Source organism: Callospermophilus lateralis, chromosome 10 (assembly GCF_048772815.1).
Source record: "Callospermophilus lateralis isolate mCalLat2 chromosome 10, mCalLat2.hap1, whole genome shotgun sequence".
Lineage (NCBI taxonomy): Eukaryota > Metazoa > Chordata > Mammalia > Rodentia > Sciuridae > Callospermophilus > Callospermophilus lateralis.
The window spans coordinates 65,905,073-65,923,801 of record NC_135314.1 but is presented as its reverse complement, the minus strand read 5'-3'; the positions used below and the strand labels follow the sequence as shown (position 1 = coordinate 65,923,801).

Sequence of the window (18,729 nt, the reverse complement as noted above, 5' to 3'; positions counted from 1 at the left end):
TATGAGAGAAGATTCTACTGATATTCTAATTTCTTCTCACCCTGAGAACATTAAATAACATGATTTGTGGTCCTGCTGAATATCAGTCATTTAATTTGACAGCTACATACAAATCATAACTGACGCTGTAGGATGTTTTTGGATGACCATACATAATGTATTACCTAAGCATCTAAGTCTCTCGCCAATTTCATGTATTAACCTCTGAAATAACTTCTTCTGTAATCCTGAATATATTGAAAAGAGTTTAATCATTTTCTGCTTTAATTAATTCCCAAATTTATTAGTGGACTTCATTTCAATAGTTTAAATACAGCAAATAATCTAATGATTACAGATTTTGGTAGGTATCTTTCTTACAAGGATCTGTTATAGATTCTTGGTGTCAATGTTTACAGGTAATATAAGCTCAAGATATAAAACCATAAATTGGATCCAAGGATCCATTATAAAAAAATGACTATGGCTTACAGGCCACATGTTATAAAATTTCCTCCTCTATACCATTGCTTCACTTAAATCTAGGAAAACTAGAGAAATTTCTTTCCTGGGGAATTAGTGAATAATCTCTCTCCAACTCTGTATAACCAGCTGCAGGACATGGCTTGTCTGTGGCTCTTTTAAGGTCTTGCCAAACATTAGTAATTCCTCACACTAATATTCTTATAAACACTGCTGTGTCCTTAATAACTTATTAACTCTTCAAAGCCCTTTCACATACTTTTATCTCGTGATGCTTTCCATGTGCTCTGATATAGGTAGAGCATCTATCATTTCACAGTTGAGAAATTAGGGCCTGGAAAGCCTAACATCTAGCTAAATCATTCATAAGGGGCAGAGCTATTCACATCTAGGGAGGCTGATAAGAGGAGATCACGTTCTGGGGTCAAATAGCACTAAGGTCAAGACCTAATTCAATCACCTACTAGCTAACCTCCATGAGCCTCAGCTTACTAATCTCTAAATTGAAATAATAAGAAATACTTCCTAGGGTTCTTAGTATAATTAAACTCATGCCCAGTTCTGGAGTACATGGCACATAGATGTCTCAGGAATATGTTTTTGCCTATTATCATTCACCCACACTTTCACCAATTCCTTCCTCTGCATTTTGTAAATATTGATTCATAAATCCATTATGTGACTGAATGTAGGATATGGTGTGGGATGATAATAATAATAATAAAACAGAACATAGATTGTGGGATCTGGTAGAACTAAGCCTGAATTCTCTTTTATTACTTATTAACTTGGGTCCCTGGGACCTGGGTTCCTTAGCTTCCTCATCAGTGAATGGGGCAGTGAGTCCAACCTCACAAGGGTGATAGAAGGATCAAACGAAAGAACGTATGCAAAGCATCTACATCTGGAGAGCACAAGTATTCAGTATTGGTAATCTCCTAACCCTTACATTCTCTGGAAATTAATCACATCCACACGCATGAAGATGTGTAGTCTGTCCTACATCTTCATTGCTCAAGCAACATTTGTGCACAGTGGAGAGTTAAAAGTATGCTGTCATCCTGCTATCAGTCAAAAGGACAAGGGGTGAATCTAGGAAACTTCAAGGTCATTTTGGACCATGCTGACCAGTTTCAGACTAGGCTGGGGACTTGATCAGTTGTGAGCTGAGTTCCAATGGTTTTAGTTAAACTTATAAAGTTTATGAATAATTTAATTTTTCTTTTAAAATAGATAAGACACAAAATTAGCCTAACAAAGACACTTTCTCAGACAGGGACATGCCAGCAACATCCCAGGAAAGTGTCACACCTGAGGACAGGTTGTCCTGGTGCATTCCTGAGGTCACTCTCTCACCAGGACTCCCACACAACACACAGCTATGCTCCTGCAGCTGCAATGAGAAGGGAATCTCTTATCCAAACCTCAGCCCCCGCAAACCCTATGTAGCAGATTTTTGCATTAGAGCAAAAGATGCTGGGCCAAAGAGCCCCACAGCACACAGCTGCTGATGGAGCATAAGAAGACACAAGAGAGACCATAAAACCCCACTTTATTTAACAGTTCAGGCTTTCCAAAACCACAATGCATCTCTTGCTTTATGCTCTAATCCAGTCATCTCCCTAGGTCCTGTCCTTGTCACTCCCTACATTTATTTTGCTTGACAAAATTTAGGGGAAAACATCTAAAAGAAAGCTATCTAAAATGAAACATAGGAAACAAAAACAGTCTGAAGTTATGTTGCCTAAAGAGGAAAAGAATCTACAATAATAAGAACCACGAAAAACAGATGCTGTTGCAGGGCTGGGCCTGCCAAAGCTGAGGCAGCCACAGGGATCCTTTCTCACTAGTTCTTGTGATCATGCCAGGAAGATTTCAGACATGTCATTCAGAGTAGCAGACATGAGTTTTTCAGAAGGGATAAGAAAAGGGAAAAGAGGACTCTCTCAAAGAAGAGAGTGACTCTTCTCAGAGAGAAGAAAGACACACTCCTCTTGCCCTCCAGTCTTTTTTGGGTCCTAAGGACTTTTCCTAGATTCACCCCTTGTCCTTTTGACTGATAGCAGGATGACAGCACACTTTTAAGTCTCCACTGTGCACAGTTAAGGTCCAAGGCAACTCAAGGTCACTTTGGACCATGCTGACCAGTTCTAATTATCACATCTCTCTGAGTTTTGGGATCTGTTCTGTGTAAGGGTCATAAAAGCGCCACCACCACCCCTCCCTACACACACATACAGGGTAACTTGTGTTCTTCTTATCAGCATTTTAGGGCTGCATTCCTCCTGAAGATAACAGGTTGTTTGCTGAGGATATAACAGAGCCCATTGACCTAAGCTGGGTAGGGCTTCAGGTAAATTGCTTTTGTAAGGGTCAACACAATGCACCCAGTATATAGTATCCCCTTAACCTCATGCCACTTGCCTGTCAACACCACAAATTTAAAAACTGTGCTGTGGTTAGATGAAGACATTAACAGACCAGCTATGGTAGCATTTTGTGTTTATTTGGTTTTGCAAAGCTTGAACCCCTGTAGATTCCTTGATTTTCTTAAATCTCATTCCAAATGTATGATTTTGGATTTTGTTTTTAAGAGATTAAGTATGACAGCCTCTTTTTGTTGGGCATATTTTGTGGCACTAAAAATGCTCTGACTTCAAATGTCAGGGTCATGACTCCCAGAAGCCATCACCATTTGCTTGGTGAGCACCTCAACTTTGAGCACAGAAGAGGAGGGCCTTAAAAGGGGCACTGTGCCCTCATGGGGAAAGCACAGGGGAAGTGAAATCCTTAATCACAGCAGTTTTCTAGAAAGAGAATTGTAGGACTGCAGTATAGCCTGGGTTTTTCTCAAGGCTGGTGTTTGGACTTCTGTTTGTTCCACAAAGAGCTCACAGGGGAGACAGGTCTCACTGCTAGCCTCCCAACAAGTCTAGAAAGCAGGAAGACTGAGCCTTGTAGGTGAGGACTGGAGGAGGAAGAGTCCAGTTTTATACCAGCATCTCATTAGCTTTCAAGGAGGTTGGTGCCCATTAGATACTTGGTGTATCAGTGAGATAGTGGGACCCTGTTTTCATCTTGTCTTGTCTTCCCTGGTTCTCTCAGTCTCCACTCTCACATATTTAAAAGAAAAAGAAGAAAAAGTGCTAGAGGAATTTTCCAAAACAAATGTCAACTCCAGCACAAAGCCCAGAGTGGTCTCCAGTTTGATTTTATTCAGTTAACATTTAATATCCTTAAGAATGCAGGAGATTTTTCTCACCCTATGGACTTTCAAGCTCCCTTTTTAAAAAGTAACTCTGAACATTCAAAGATGGATAGTCATTTTAAAAATCAGAGAACAATAGATTGCCCTGTAGTTAGTATTTCAGAGATACAAATAAAATCTAAAGCCTACTTATTGAATGAATGACTGATCTGTGGGCACAGAACAAAAGCAACTTACTAAAATTGACCTTAGGATTTAAGAAAATATTCTCTGTCCTTCACTGGACGAGACAATTGTGATTTCTTTTCTCTTTATACGGTAAGGTCTGTCTTTCCCATCTTCACATTTCTTCCGGGTCCCTTTTCTTTTCTTATGACTGTTCTTTATGTCTCCTTTCTTACTCCATCTTCTTTCTGAGGTTCTTTTGTCTCTTCTTCAGTAACCCCTCCTCCATTAATAGGTCTTAATATGACTTTAGATTATTTTTTAAAAATATTTGGGAGTAAACTTTTATATTCTTTATTATGCTTCAACCAATTGAATTGAAAAGTGTTTGCTTTTCTCTGTGCTAATTACAGATTAATTAGTTGAAGTGTCAAATTGTTGGGAAAAAAACTCACAGGAAGCTGACAGGTAATACTAATGAAGCAGCTTTAATCTAAGCAGATGGCAAAACACATAACCCCTGGAGAAAGAGATGCACTGCAAGTGTCCAGAGGGCTTGGGCTGGAGCCTTTGTCCTTCCACTGGGGATCACACAGAATCAGCTTTGAAGTCACCAACAGGATGTGTGCAAACAGCCCCCTTCCGGGGAGTCTGGCTTTGCTCTCCTACAGTCTCTGAGGTGAGCTGCTCAGGTGGACTTTCCAGCTCCCTGCCCAGCCTCAACTGCCCCAACTTTGCTCCACTGAAAACAAGTGCAGGACATAAATCCAGTTATTTTTACTAAACAATACTGACACTCTACTACATCCTGCCCTGAAACAACTCACAAGTACATGGTCCCAAAACTACTTTTATCTTTAGTTAATACATTTTGAGGTTTTTGCCAAGGGTCAGCAAACACTAGGAACCCTATAGATAGGCATTTGGTCCACTCAGACCTGTTGAGATGAATCACACTATGTGCTGTTTTTCTTAAAAACAGAAATGCCACTAAACCACGTTTCATGTTTGAGCTGGAACTAAAATGGAGAAGTCAGTATTTTCAGAAGAGATTCCCCTAAGCACCATTTAAACAAAATGGAAAGGATGTGCAGCCATCGCAGGTCCTTCTCTCCACACTGGCATGCTTCCTTCTCAGCCTTCTCCTTGCGCTTTGTTAGAGGGAGACGCTAGAAACCACTCAAAGTCTGAATTCAAACAAAAGAGAGTTTTATTACCTAGCCAGGGACTGTTTCCCTTGAGAGACTCAACCTCTGTGGGAGAATCGCACCCGACTGGCCTGTGGCTTGAATATTTAAGGGGGAAGATTATATCTCATGGAATTTTCCTGGTAGCAAGCAAGCAGACTACAGAGCTGGATAAAAAGCAGTTAGCAGAGCAGAGTCGGACAACCACATCTTGGGTTTGAGCAGGGGGCGAGAATCTACTTCAAAGCCATATAGGTCACTGAGACCACCATACCTTGCAGGGAGCACATTTTGTGGGGTACAAAGTACAGAAAAATAACTTTTTCAAGAAGACAGCTTTTTTGTTTCGATTTCTCAGAAACAGTCCTTGTATCGGTTTTTTACTTTTTTTTTTTTTTTTTTACAGAAGCAGTAAAATAGAGTCACTTTGGTTATGCTTTACTTACGCAATCTTATAACAGTTCTTAACCTTATAATTGTCTTATGCAGTTATCTGTCCTGTAACTTAACCTATATTAATGCTTCTTTATAACTATGGGTTTTTACACATACTTATTATCATGCTACAAACATCTTTAAATTGTTTGTCTATGTTTTATATTGATTAGGTCACACCACAACAACTTCATCTCCAGGATGGCCCTTTCCACCCCCTCCAAGGTGTGCTCGCGTCTCTCCAGAGCCCTCTCCCGCCACTCCACTGCCCTCTCCCTCCTAAGCACCTCCTTTTCCCTCTAGCTGGCCCACAAAGCCTGGGCGTTGGCCTACTCCAGGAACCTGCCCCAGTCTCCCTCGATGCACACTGGGAGCTGGGGCCCTGGGGGCAGTGGGTCCTGGCCCTGCCCCGCCTGTCTGTGGCCACTCTTCTCTAGCTCCTCCCTGTGCATGCTTTTCAGATGCTTCCAAAGAGCAGTGGTGCCCACATTAACCCCAGGACCATGGCTCACCTGCCTGCCACACAGGTGGCAGGTGGCATACTGGTTGGGATGGTGACCAGCAGGAGCAGGGGTCAGGTGGAAATACTCCCATGCCTCAGAAATCCGGATCCCTTTGTTGTGGGGTATGGGGTGGGCACAGTACTCACAAACGGACCAAGCTCTCTGGCCTCACAGATCTCCTCCTCCTCCTTCATCTCCAAGTCTCCTTTTGCCTGAATCCTGGTTGCCTCCTCTTCCACCTCTTCTCGACTCATTGTGTCTCCTTCCACTGTCTTCCGATGTACCTAAACATGTACAAAACGTCTTCAGTCAAGCTACAAGCTGAATGTGTATTGGGGAAGGGACTAGGGTAACTCTTGGGACTCACAATAATGGTCAAAGGCTAGGCACACCTGGGGATGTGATGTTTCCTCCTTTCTGCTTCACTGGAAAATTTGAGTCAGATTCAGACAAAAGGGTCTATGAGTACATTTCTTCCACACCCCAAATACTTGCTGATCCCTCCTTAAATAGGCCAGAAGACAAAACATATTATTTCCTGTAGCAAAGACATTCACTGCCCAACCATTATAATGCTTTTAAGTGAACTCAGTGTTCACCACATCACCCATCAAAACAGGCGTTTTTGCATATTGAAAATTTTAGGTTTTTCTCTTTATTCTTCTCCTTGCTGTTTCTGTGCTCCTTGTTAGTTACAGAATGTGTTTTGGAGGGAGGAGGAATAGCCTCAAGATTCAGGCTGTTCAGGACTTCGAGGGCTGGGGCCTCACTGGCTCTTCCTTGGTAGGGAAAAGCAAACACAGATGATCATGAAAGAGAGAGACTCCCTTTCTAAGCTGTTTCAGTAAGCAGTCCAGATGCTGCAAGGCCTGCCAGGATCTGCATAATCAAGTTCCCAGTGTGAGGTCAGTTGTCCCTAGAGAGGTTCCTCTGAGGCTGAGATTCTAAGAAATCTTACCAGCAGGCCTCCCTGCTTTTAGCAAGATGGGCTGGCACACAGAAAAAGGGTGGAGTACATCCTCACAAACCTGGTGTTGCCTGGTTTTCCTCAGCAGGCAGCTCACCATACTCCCCCTTCCCTACCATGATCACCTTCCAAGTCAACAGCTAATAAAACCTTCTGAAGCACCTTCCTCCAGATGGTTGGCTTATCTACCATATTTTAGAGATAAATAAATACATGGAAATTACCTTGCATTTTAAAAACAATTATATTGCATTTAAAAAAAAAAACAGTTTGATTTCTCTCTCCTTTCATGTGTTATTTCTTAAATTAATGAGAGGGGTTTTTTTTGTTTTTTGTTTTTTTCATCAAGCTTTACAACCCTGAAGAGTTAGGAAATCCCCCCCACCCCAAGACACAGTGGGTACTTACAAGCCAGGAAGGCTCTGAACTTGCCCCTGATCTCTCTGGTGCCCAGTGAATGTGCTCCTGCACACCTGGGTGGTTGTTAGCTGGCTCTTAACCCCAGGAGGAAGACACCTCCAATTCTGGTTTTCTCTCACTTTCAGGAGAATTTTGTTTTCAAGTGGGTGTGTCTCTGTTCATAAGGTTTCTCTGCAGCAATTAGACACAAAGGCAAATCATTCCCCTCCCCTCCACCACCACAAAAGCTGTAACCAGCAAATGCCATGCAGCAAAACAGATTGTCAAGCACCTACAACTTTTAGTTCAATTTTCCCATGAGGAGATTATCTGACCTCTCAAGCAAAGAAAGAGATTTAAGGCAAAAGAATGGGGGTGAAATTTGGGCCAAAACCCACATACCTCAAGAACCTGTGATTCCAAGTATTTTGCCCAATTTTCAGATCATGAGTTTTGACTTTGGGTTTGACATCTATGGCTGTTATAAATGTAGTCAGTAGAAAAGTTAAAGAACTTTCTGAACAGGGAAGATTGAGTGAAAAAAAACAACCCCTAAAATTCAAAGAAGTATAGCAAGTTGGGAAATGGAGTTTGGAATGTTTTTTATTGTATTATGTAACTAGACTTGGAAAAACTAAAATGCTTTTGGCTTCTACTCTCAGAAATAAAGGAATAGTCACCACTTAAGCAAAAATACACATTTAAGCATATATATATATATATATACACAAAACATTTATTTTAAATCTTGGAAGGAAGACCTACCAAGAGGAGATAGGAATATGTTGAAGATGTCCATAAAAATAGAATAAAATTTAAATCGTAGAAAGAAAGATAGAAAAAGCATAGCCCAAAACATGTAAGAACTACAAGTTAAATTTCCAGGGGCAAAAAGGGGGTGGAGGAAAGATACCAAACAAATAGGAAAACTTGAAGAGACAAAAATAATCTCTTTGTATATTAAAAATCTAAATGTTCTCAAAGTGATCTGATGAAAAGATCTTTGGGAAAGGTGCTGTCCAAATGTTGGCAAGGTAAATGGGGTTAATTTAAATAGTCACAGTATTTAATCTCTGAAAATGAGGAAATGTTACAAATCCAAGTCCTTTTACTCACTGCTTGAAAGGTGCTTAGTGAACCAAGAACCGGTTGTTGTGTTGCATGGAGATACTCAGAAAACACTCAAATTTAAAACAAATTAGAGAGCTTTATTATCTGACCAAGGATGCTTCTGCCATGCCCAAATGGCCTTCTGACAGAAGTGTGCCAAGCTATCTGTAGTTCCAATATTTAAGGAAGAAAACCACATCTTATAGAATTTTCCAGGTAGCAAGCAAGCAGACTCCAGAAGCTGAAAAATCAGTTAGCAAAACAACTCAGACAACCACATCCTGGGTTCAAGCAGGTGTTTAGCAGGGGTGAGAGTCTACTTCAAAGCCATGCAGACCACCAAGACCACCATATCCTGGGTTGAGCACATTTTGTGGGGTATACAGTTCAGAAAAATAACTTGCAGCAGAAGACAGCTTTCATTTTCATTTCTCAGAAACAGTTCATATGATAGTTTCACATGGGAACCATAAAGATAGAGTCACCATGGCTATACTTACTATTTTATTGATCTATGTTTTTTAATCTATAATCTGTAACATTAATTATTGATTAACTCAGATCAGCATTTTTAAATCAGACCATAACAGAGCAAGGAAGAAGTTTGATTCCATAAACCAGCCAATTCATGAAGATGGTGAACTGGTGCCCTAAAGGACATCCTAACTCAGCTTGCATTTCAGGTTCCTTTCATTTTCAGAAGGGTAATTTAAGGTAGGAAGTGATTGATGGTAGCCTCGAAGGGGAAGTTGTAAAATCTGGTGGTTGGCAATCTGTTGATTTTACAAGTAGTCACAAGTTCATGATGACCCTACAAATCATGAAGACATCTGAGTTATTCCTTTCTTGGCCTGGTCAGTCTTGAGGAGGATGGTAGAGAATTTAGGGACGTTTCAGTTAAATCAACTTTATATTATTAGTTTTAAACAAACATTCCTTAAATAATTAATGAGGCCTGCACACTCAAGGAAATGGAGGTGTTTTCTAGTGAAAAACCACAAAGCTGGGGTTAAATACAACATGGAGGAGGTGGAGCTAATTTTCCTTTGAACTACAAGCATGGCTTTGGAAATGATCAATCTTACAGTCAGATTTTTTTTGGCATCTCAATCTCATCATCCTCTAATCTTATACCAGCTCCTCCCAGCTTCTGGGGCAACATCCCTGACTCACATATGGTCCTCAAGATGTTCTACTAGGGAGCCGACTCTACCTGTCTATGTGGGGGAATTCCCCACTACTTTCCAACAAAGACCACCAATAGAATCCAGGCCCATACTTTCCCTGTCCACATAATGTGACTTTGTTTTCTAAGTAATTCTCAGATTTCACTCTTTTCTGTACTTCTGTATAACTGTCCAAATACTTGATGGGAATTTGCTACATAATTCTTTGTACTAGTGCTTACTTATTCCATATATAGTTAGAATAATGCATTAAAAAAATTAGATGACTCATCTCTCAATGCAATAGGTACACAATAAGTTAGTGAAGGGATTTTTACTTCTCAGCCACAGAATACATGTTTGTATGAGTATTCGTGTGCATGTACATTTTTATGCATGTTTCCTTCATATATTTTCAGATTTAACATGTTCTTACTCGTTGAAGCCAAATGGAAGTTCCCTACTAAAGACAGTTCTATTTCTCTACAAACACATATATTTGAAATTTCCTAGGGCATTTGGCCTCTGGTTGAACCATTTTGGTCTCTGACTTTTCAGTTTTAGAGATCAGGAAGAGTTTTAGGACAAGAACCTAAACCAAATCTTGGAACACAGAGTCTGGAGGTCATATAGAATATTTGAAATCTCAGTAGTTTCAGAAACATGAATCTAAGCCAAAAAAAATTTTTTTTTAGTTGTAGATGGACACAATATCTTTATTTCATTTATTTATTTGTATGTGGTGCTGAGGATCAAATCCAGTGCCTCACACATGAAAGGCAAAAAGGCAAGTGTTCTACCACTGAGCCAAAACTCTAGTCCCTGTAAGAGTCAGATCTTTTCAACTGTTTTTGGAAGTTGATAAGAGATCTGTTCAGTGAGCCCACTGCCTTTGTAAAATAATGAAACCCCCAATTGTTCCTGATATTACTGTATCATCATCTTTTTGTGGGTTAACTGAAGGTGGAAGAAATGAATCATGAGAATGGTTAACACATTGAACCTGGTATAAACCTTTACAACATTTTTTTTTTAGAATTTCATTTCCTATGTCTCTCTACTCCTTTATGGACTAACTGGAAATAAAAATCCATTTTTGGCATTCTATTGGATGAAATGAACTGAATTTTCAGAGATCTGATTTTACTTTTTATTTTTTAGAAGATAAAATTTCATATTTTCTACATAACTGCCACATATATAACTGTCCCCATTGCCTTGAAAAAACACGTGTTGAATGAGTGAAAATACTGGAAGCCACAGTAGTTGCCAGCCACTGTCATCTGGGTGATACGTAACCCTCTTTGAAAGTATGCTTGTTTTCTGGAGATTTGATAGTGATAAACTGAGGGATGGTAAGCTGCACCTCAATGGAATCCCATCAGGAAAATGTTCCCTAGCACCCTTCAGTACAGTTTCTCAGCTCTGTAGTTTCCAATTCTTTGGAGTCACCAGTTTATAGAGTGGCACAGCAAACATCACCCACAGTTAATTGTTCTTTACTGGTTAACTATTATATTTTTCAATTGTGAATATTTGGGCACTAAGAACCTGGGCCAGGCATATACAAAATATACACATCTCTTGTTTAGAAAACAGGTTTGAAAGCAAAAATAACCGAAATGGGGACAGACCTTTATGGATCAGCAAGTCTTTCTTTATTAAGCAGCAGAATGGCACATTTTCAGGGGAGAAAATGGCAACTGGTTATAGTAGAGGTCCGATTTTTATAGATTTTAGTGAGAGTTAATCATAGCAGAATGTTCAGTGTGACTTAATGATTAGAGACTTAATCATAGTAGAATGTGTCATTTGGGCAGTCAGGAAAATAGTTGTAGAACAGGAAATTGTAAAAGTTCAGAGTCCACTATTTTTCTTCTCTCCCTGGGACCCACTGTCCTCCTTTTCTCCCTGGGGGTTGTTGTTTTCCATATCCTTCAAGGTTAATTATAAATGGAATTATAATTTTTTAGGGAATCAGATAAAACAACAGGGATTCAATAAACATCACTGAATATTTTCACCAGGCTATAGAAAAAGTATTATCCACAATGAATAGTGTTAAAAATAAAATCAACTAACCTAGCATCTAAGTTCCATGCTTTTGTAACATAACTAACTGTTCTTCCCTTTTTTTTCTTATTTGGATATGACATGTTTTACCAGGAAACACCTTGGACTAATATCGAGGTGACATAGTTCCTCAATAGTGCCCATTAACTGTTTTCCACTTCCTTTAGCCTCCTTATGACTTGATTTTTCCCATCTGTCAAATGGCAATAATAAGGCAAAAAATCAAGACAAAAAATAAAAAATAACAATAATTAGAAAAATTCTTTACAAGTCAAAAATGGTATAATTATATTAATGGTTTCTGTAGTTGTTGTTACAAATAGTCTTTTACATTGTTTGGAAACCAGAACGTGTGCATCTCTCCCCACTTTTAATCTAACAATATTCTTTTCTGGCCTTTGCCTGATATACCTTTATTCCTTCTATTCTGTAGTTTTTATTTAGTACTGATTACTCTGCCCATACAAAGTTATGATTTCCCTTTTCTAAAACCCTTAAACCAGACAGGTAACATTAGTATAGTCCTAGATTATTAAATTGACCTAGGGTTCTAGCCCTAAATGTATAACATCTCTGTAGGCAATGAAGTACAGCAATATGTATAGTAAACATTTTATTTTATTTTATTTATTTTTTCTTGTTTTGTTTATTTTGATTCACAGAAGGGACTTTTGATTCACAGAAGATGACTTGCTTTCTTTTAAAGGGCTGCCTGGAGACTTGTCACTTATTTCTGTCATGTTGCTGTTCTGTCGCTTTTTTTTTTTCTTCAAAATCACGTTTGAATGTGGATAGTTTTTAATTACCTCAGGCAGGGCAAACATCCTTTTTGATGCTGGATTGGATTTTGATCATAAGCCAGGTCAACATCTTTCTTAATTAAAGAAAATTATAATTATAATATATTGAGTTTTACCTTATCTGTCACAGTGTTAGGTACAGCTGTTGATTAACAATAGGGGAAATTCCAAAAGAGGATTTTTTTTGGGGGGGATAAGTATTTTAATAAACACAATATTATCTTAAAGTCAATGATATTCATTTAAATTGATACGGTTTTAATTTGATGTCTCTTTTTAATTTTTTGTTTTTATGAAGTCTTAGAATAGTAAACATTTTAATACAATCTATCTCGGAAGTAGGTTGCCCAGTTAAAAAGAGAGAAAATCGTGTTTTGCCAATTTGTCTTGTGTGAACATTGGTGAATGTGTAAGGAATACCAATTTCTTCTGAATTTGCAAATAATCTTCTTTATGTCTGTCCTAGAGAACATTTACCTGCTCACTAAAGAATGTGTTTCCCAAAGCAAGCCTCACATGGTTTATAGATGGAAGGTTTCTTCAAGGTGAAGAAGAAGGTAAAGAAGGAAATCAATAGAAATTGGTTTTAAAAAGAAAGAAATAAAACATTAGAAATTTTCATTGCCCAAGTTATCTTGGCATTTAAAATTAATTTTCATTAAAGGAAAAACATTGTCTTACCCATCAGATGCCATTTTCTGATGCTTCATCTGACTCTCCCATGGGGTGGAAGGTAACATTTCCCAGAATGAAGGAAACACAGTTGGCTCCATCAAACCACATAAAAGCACTGTTTTATTTAAGTGTTAGTAAAAGCAAATGTCTTACATGAGGGCAAAACACTTACTTCAACATATAGTTATTACTAATAAGTTCTCAGCTTTTGTAACATTGCTACCTGTTCTTCCATTTCTTTCTTATTTCAATACAAGGTGTTCAATTTACTTAGCACTACTGCTTTAAATCAATCAAATAATTTCTACTTATTTTGTGAGGATCTGGGGCAGAATTGGGGGCTGTGGGCTCTGGAGGAAGTATATATAAAGGAACTGGATCCTTCACAAAGAACATGTTCACCAGGAGGATTAAAAGTTCCTGGGGCAGAAACACACACTGAGACAAACTCAGCACAAAACTGTATTTTTCATAAGTGGTAACCATGACAGCCACTGTCAAAACAATCTCAGACATCCCCTGCCTGGACAACAGGCCTTCCTCTGGGTCGTTTTCCCTTTAAGCTTAACATATTTTTAACAATAACTCAATCACAAAACTCTTGCTGCATGATTATTTTTAACTTTTAAAATTAAAAGCTTATGTGGATGATTAGATTGATCCCTTAAAGCATAGTTTATTGGTTGTGTTAATTAGTTTGTTTTAGGCAATTCATCCACAACAATAATATGATGCAATCTTGAAAATATCTGTTAAAGATGATTGTAAATATGTTCTCTCAAATAAACCCTGCATAGGTAAAGCACCCAGATTTGATGTGCCCATTGCTCTTAACCAGGAGGTTCCATGGTGTGGTCAGAATTCTATCAGTACACAATGGCATTTAACTATTGCTTTGTTAGGAAATAACTGCAGAACTAGCATTAAGAAGTTTTAATGTAAAGAAGCTGTGAAAACTGGGTGCTGTGGTGCAGGCCTATAATTCCAGCAGCTCTGAAGGCTGAGGAAGGAGGATTGTGAGTTCAAAGCCAGCCTTAGCAAAATCCAGGCACTAAGCAACTCAGTGAGACCCTTTCTCTAAATAAAATACAAAAAAGGGCTGGGGATGTGGCTCAGTGGTTGAGTGCCCCTGAGTTCAATCCCTGGTATCCCCTAAAATAAAAAAAAAAAAATCAAAAATACTGTGAGAGTCCAGAAAGATCTGACCTATGGTGATAGATAATTTTACATTAATTCCCTGTGGCCATATGTGCTGTTTGGAAGTTGTACTGATAGAGGCAAACAGCATCCAATTTTTAAAGATTTTACAAGATGCAAAATGCAAATACTTATAAATCTATAGCTTATTTCAGAGAAAGGATACACATAGAAACTCAATTAGAATTTGTGTTATCTGCTACAGTTACAAAGAATCCCTGGAACTCAGATGTGACCTACTCTGAACTTTCTCTGAAAGGGCCACAGCCGGAAACACTTTCTCAGAGCAGGAACCACCAAAGAATGGTGTAGAATAGCACTGAAGTAAGAAGCTCAAAGTAGAGTCTTGGATGAGGTTATTTTTTTATTTTACACATCGAGTAGGTGTATTCTTGTTACATAGCCAGACTCCACAACAGAACCCTCCCATAGACTAATCCAGTCCAGGTGAAAATCATCAATCTCATCATTATAATAAACAGTGCTGTTGAGCTAGGAAAATCTGCCCCTAAACCCTGGACCCATAGTCACAAACAAAGCAACACTACTAATCAATGCATTTCATACTTTGACCACAGATCAGTAGAAGCACAAGCAAACACCTCAGGTTAATTCCAGGGCTGCTGAAATTGAGCATCACTTCATAGAAGCTACAGTTTGACTACATTAAGCCCCTGCATCACCATAAATTAGCTGGGTGTGGTGGCCTAAGCATATAATCCTAGATACTTGGGAGGCCTAACTGGGAGAACTGCTTAAGCCAAGGAGTTAGATGTCAGCCTGGGCAACATAGTGAGATGCCATCTCAAAAAATAAAGCAAACAAAAAACAACATCAAATGATAAGGCCATGTCTTGGTATCATTATATGGCTGATGCAAAAAAAATGTTAGTGATAACCATGTTTGAATCTATTTTGTAGGAATAAACATTACCAATGAAGAGAGAAAAGGCAAAAATGGATTTCTGGAACTCAAGTCTATTTTAACAAGGATGCATGGTAGTGAACCAACCCAATCAAATAACCTGACCATTTGGTGTATGGCTCTGTCTCCAGTCCCTGGAAATAAAATGTGGAATACTTCATCAGAAAAGATCACTTTTTCCTTAGGTGAGTTGTTTATTTAATAAAGTCAGTAAGGGCTGGACAAGATTGCCAAAAATTCAGAACATGTCTAATGAGAACAAAAAAAGTACTCTCCATTTTCATAATACTTTGATCTCAGAAAACCCTCTCCCTAATGCTTTACTTTCAAATTATCAAACATTTTCACAAATAAAATTTGAAAATAATATTACAAGAATTTCTTCAAATGAAAGGAAAGCAGATGATTCCTGTTTCCATAAAGAATTTCTATTGAATACAGTAATTTTTGTTCAAATTCTATCAATCATAACTCTTAATTAGCATTTTTGTTAATTTGCCACATAACAAAGATTAATATAAATACTGAGGATTAATAGAGATTAAAATGATCCTAAAATTTCTTCTAACTCATAAAAAATATCCACTTGTTTACAGCATATGTAATTTGAATACTTAGAAATGGGTGAACCATATTTGCAATATAAATACCATCAGGGAAAGGACTATAGCCTAATGATTTTAGTACCCTAGTTTGAAGCACAGTATCTGGGATGTAAAAGACTTTTATGACCTGAATATTGATATATACCATCATTCTAGTTATTACAAAATTTAACTAACCAGAATATTTACTACTCTGAGCCAGATCAAATAATGAATATTTTACTACATAAAAGATGAGAACAAATGTCTCAACAAATGCAGTGACAATAGGTATGCCTATAAAACATCTCTAATGGCATCTGAAAGATATGTGTATTTAATAATAATCTTATAAAAGTAAGCAGATTTGCAAATCATTATTACCACTCTGTAGGACAATGAACCTTTTTAATCATTAGCCTATTTTCAGAAATAATGCAGTCTCTGACATAATCATAAAAACACAGTATAACTTATGAGGGAAAGGGTTTTTCTTTGTCTCAAGGACACGTTTTGTATCTCGGGTCCTGCTAAGTTCCTTTGCGAATATAATGGTTATTACTGGGATCTTGGGATGAAGAATAACGTACATCTCCACCAAATCCATCCTCACTACCCAGAAGAAGGCATCCTCTGATGCTGGGAAGGTGACATCGTCCCCAGAGCCCTCCCTGTGTATATAGGTATAAGTATGAAAAAAGTGGTCAATGATCTTTTCGTCAATCATTCAGATGTTTTGATGGATTTACATGAACCTAGCCTTTCTTGGCTCTTCCTAACTCCCTTGGGAATAAGGATGCCTCTTTTCCAGAAGGCTGGACACGGCTTCAGCTTTGGAACAGTATGAAGTTAGTTGTTTTTCACTTACATTTGCCAGTAGCTTTGGCAGCATCTAAGGACTTGAACTAAAAGTCTGTAAAACCTCAAATTCCTAAAGGGAAACCTATTCCTATGCTTGAAAAACAAAAAGCAATATTTTGTAATGTGAAAACTGTGCTTGATTTCAAGATCAAAAATTATGAACACTTTTAAGGTAATAAGGAGGAACACTAATTCTGATAACCCAAAACACGCCATAATTCTAATTTTATAAGGGAACCATCAATCTAGTATAATTCTAGATCCTAAACAGGGGGTTAATTTTAAATTGTCAAATGGATCTTCAGCCTCCATGATCAAATATTAAAGACAATAAATCTTGAAGAATTCAGTTTCCCAAAATTCTAGCTCCCATTCTGGTCCCATGGTAACACAATCATTTTGAAAGTGTTAGAAGGTGCACTTGAGGCTCTGCAGAGCAGTGCCGTCACTTACTTCCAAACATACTCTCTGGAAGCTTTATGAACTCTGCAATCGACTTCTGCAAGAGTCATTGCTTTACCAAGCTATTTTTGTTGACAAGATACCGAGATGAAAACACAGAAGAAAACTCTATCATCTCAGTGCTGGAAAGAAATTCTGAGACTATTAGAGGAAGAAAGGGATTTAAGGAGAGAAGGGAAGGAATTTTTCTCCCTTTTGATTTCAGAGAGGGTCATAATGTTGGAAGCGGAGGTGATCCCTTCCCCACACACACCCAGTATCCCAGGAAGTTCAAGTGCTCAATGGTGCTTACTCTAGAGAAGTCATAAAGGAGAAGGGGTCCAGGTGAAGCGATCAGTGGCTCTTCAGGTAGCTATTTGTGCACAAGACCTGCAGAATTCCCATGATTCAACAGTAACTTTTCCAAAGATATCCTGCCCTGACACCTGTCAGAATATCTAAAATGGTAGCACTTTAGTCTATTTTATTTTTTTTCATATTAATAAAATTGTTCCAGGTACAGTGGCACACACCTATAATTCCAGGTACTTAGGAGGCTGAAATAAGAGAATCACAAGTTTGAGGCCAGCTTCAGCAATTAGCGAGACCCTGTTTCAAAATAAAATTATAAAAGGCTGGGATTATGGCTTAATGGTAAAGCGTTTGCCCAGTATGCAGAAGATACTGTTTTTAATACCTAGTACCACACACATACAAAAAAAAAAAAAATAGAGGTTTTTTTGGGGGGGTGGCAAGGTGAAGGGGAGAGATTTTGTTTTGTTTTAATTCAAAAGTGAAGCACAAATTCCCCCTGGGGTTGTTAATATCCTGGCTGTCATAAACTTTGATAGAGATTTGTCTATTAAATGATTTCCAACTGTGACTATTGAAATCAAGACCTTTGAAATAGAGAGTTGAGGGTGGACAACTATGTGTGTGTGCATGTGTGTGTGTGTGCATGTATGTGTGTGTGTGTGTGTGTAAAACTGTGTATGTGTATTTTGGGGTGTGGAATATTGATGTATTTGGAGTTAAAAGGAATAGCTCCATAGTGGGATGAGAGGAACACTGATTATCGAGATGGAAGTTGCCAGATATTCTTGTTTTCTGACTCCCCATTTTGCAGCCAGCCTTATACCCAACACTGAACCTGGGGTCCTGAGAGTATCAACAGAGAATTTTGGTATGTGTATAAATCACCAGGGATCTTATTAAAATTCAGGTTCTGATTCACTAGGTCTGGGTAGCAGATGACATTCTACTTTTCCAACAAGAGCCTAAGAGAAGCCCATTCAACCGGTCAAATGGACTACATTTTGAGCAAAAGAATCTAGCAAGCCCTAGAGTTTGATTTATTTCTAGTTGGACCAGATAGTATTGCCCCAGAATCAGCCCATCTGCCCTTGTGGGACATCCACAAAATGATTCTGAGAGCCATGCCCAACCTTTTCCAGGGTAGACCACTCAGGAAAAGATCAGGTTGCTTTAGGCCAGCGGCTCAGTACCGGTACTGTGATAAATGGGATGATCTGAAAGCTGGGTGACGTGTTTCTGCTAAATTCTGCACTTGA

The 18,729-nt window shown here is 38.4% G+C and overlaps 2 protein-coding genes across 3 annotated transcripts in view; one reads left to right on the top strand and one right to left on the bottom strand.

Moving 5' to 3' along the window:
* Positions 1–18,729, top strand: part of Cd96 (CD96 molecule) — an 87,704-nt gene that overhangs the window by 33,944 nt on the left and 35,031 nt on the right. For both annotated transcript variants that reach the window (XM_076868559.2, XM_076868558.2), the window contains exons 6-7: positions 12,942–13,032; positions 15,269–15,457. In XM_076868559.2, the coding sequence (XP_076724674.2) occupies positions 12,942–13,032; positions 15,269–15,457 (280 nt within the window). The remainder of the gene's footprint in view (positions 1–12,941; positions 13,033–15,268; positions 15,458–18,729) is intronic.
* Positions 4,904–6,402, bottom strand: Zbed2 (zinc finger BED-type containing 2). Its single transcript, XM_076868885.1, is given in 6 exon segments — positions 4,904–4,935; positions 4,938–4,977; positions 5,183–5,189; positions 5,644–6,085; positions 6,088–6,244; positions 6,353–6,402. Coding segments are annotated over 5 exon segments (648 nt in total). The 5' UTR covers positions 6,215–6,244; positions 6,353–6,402.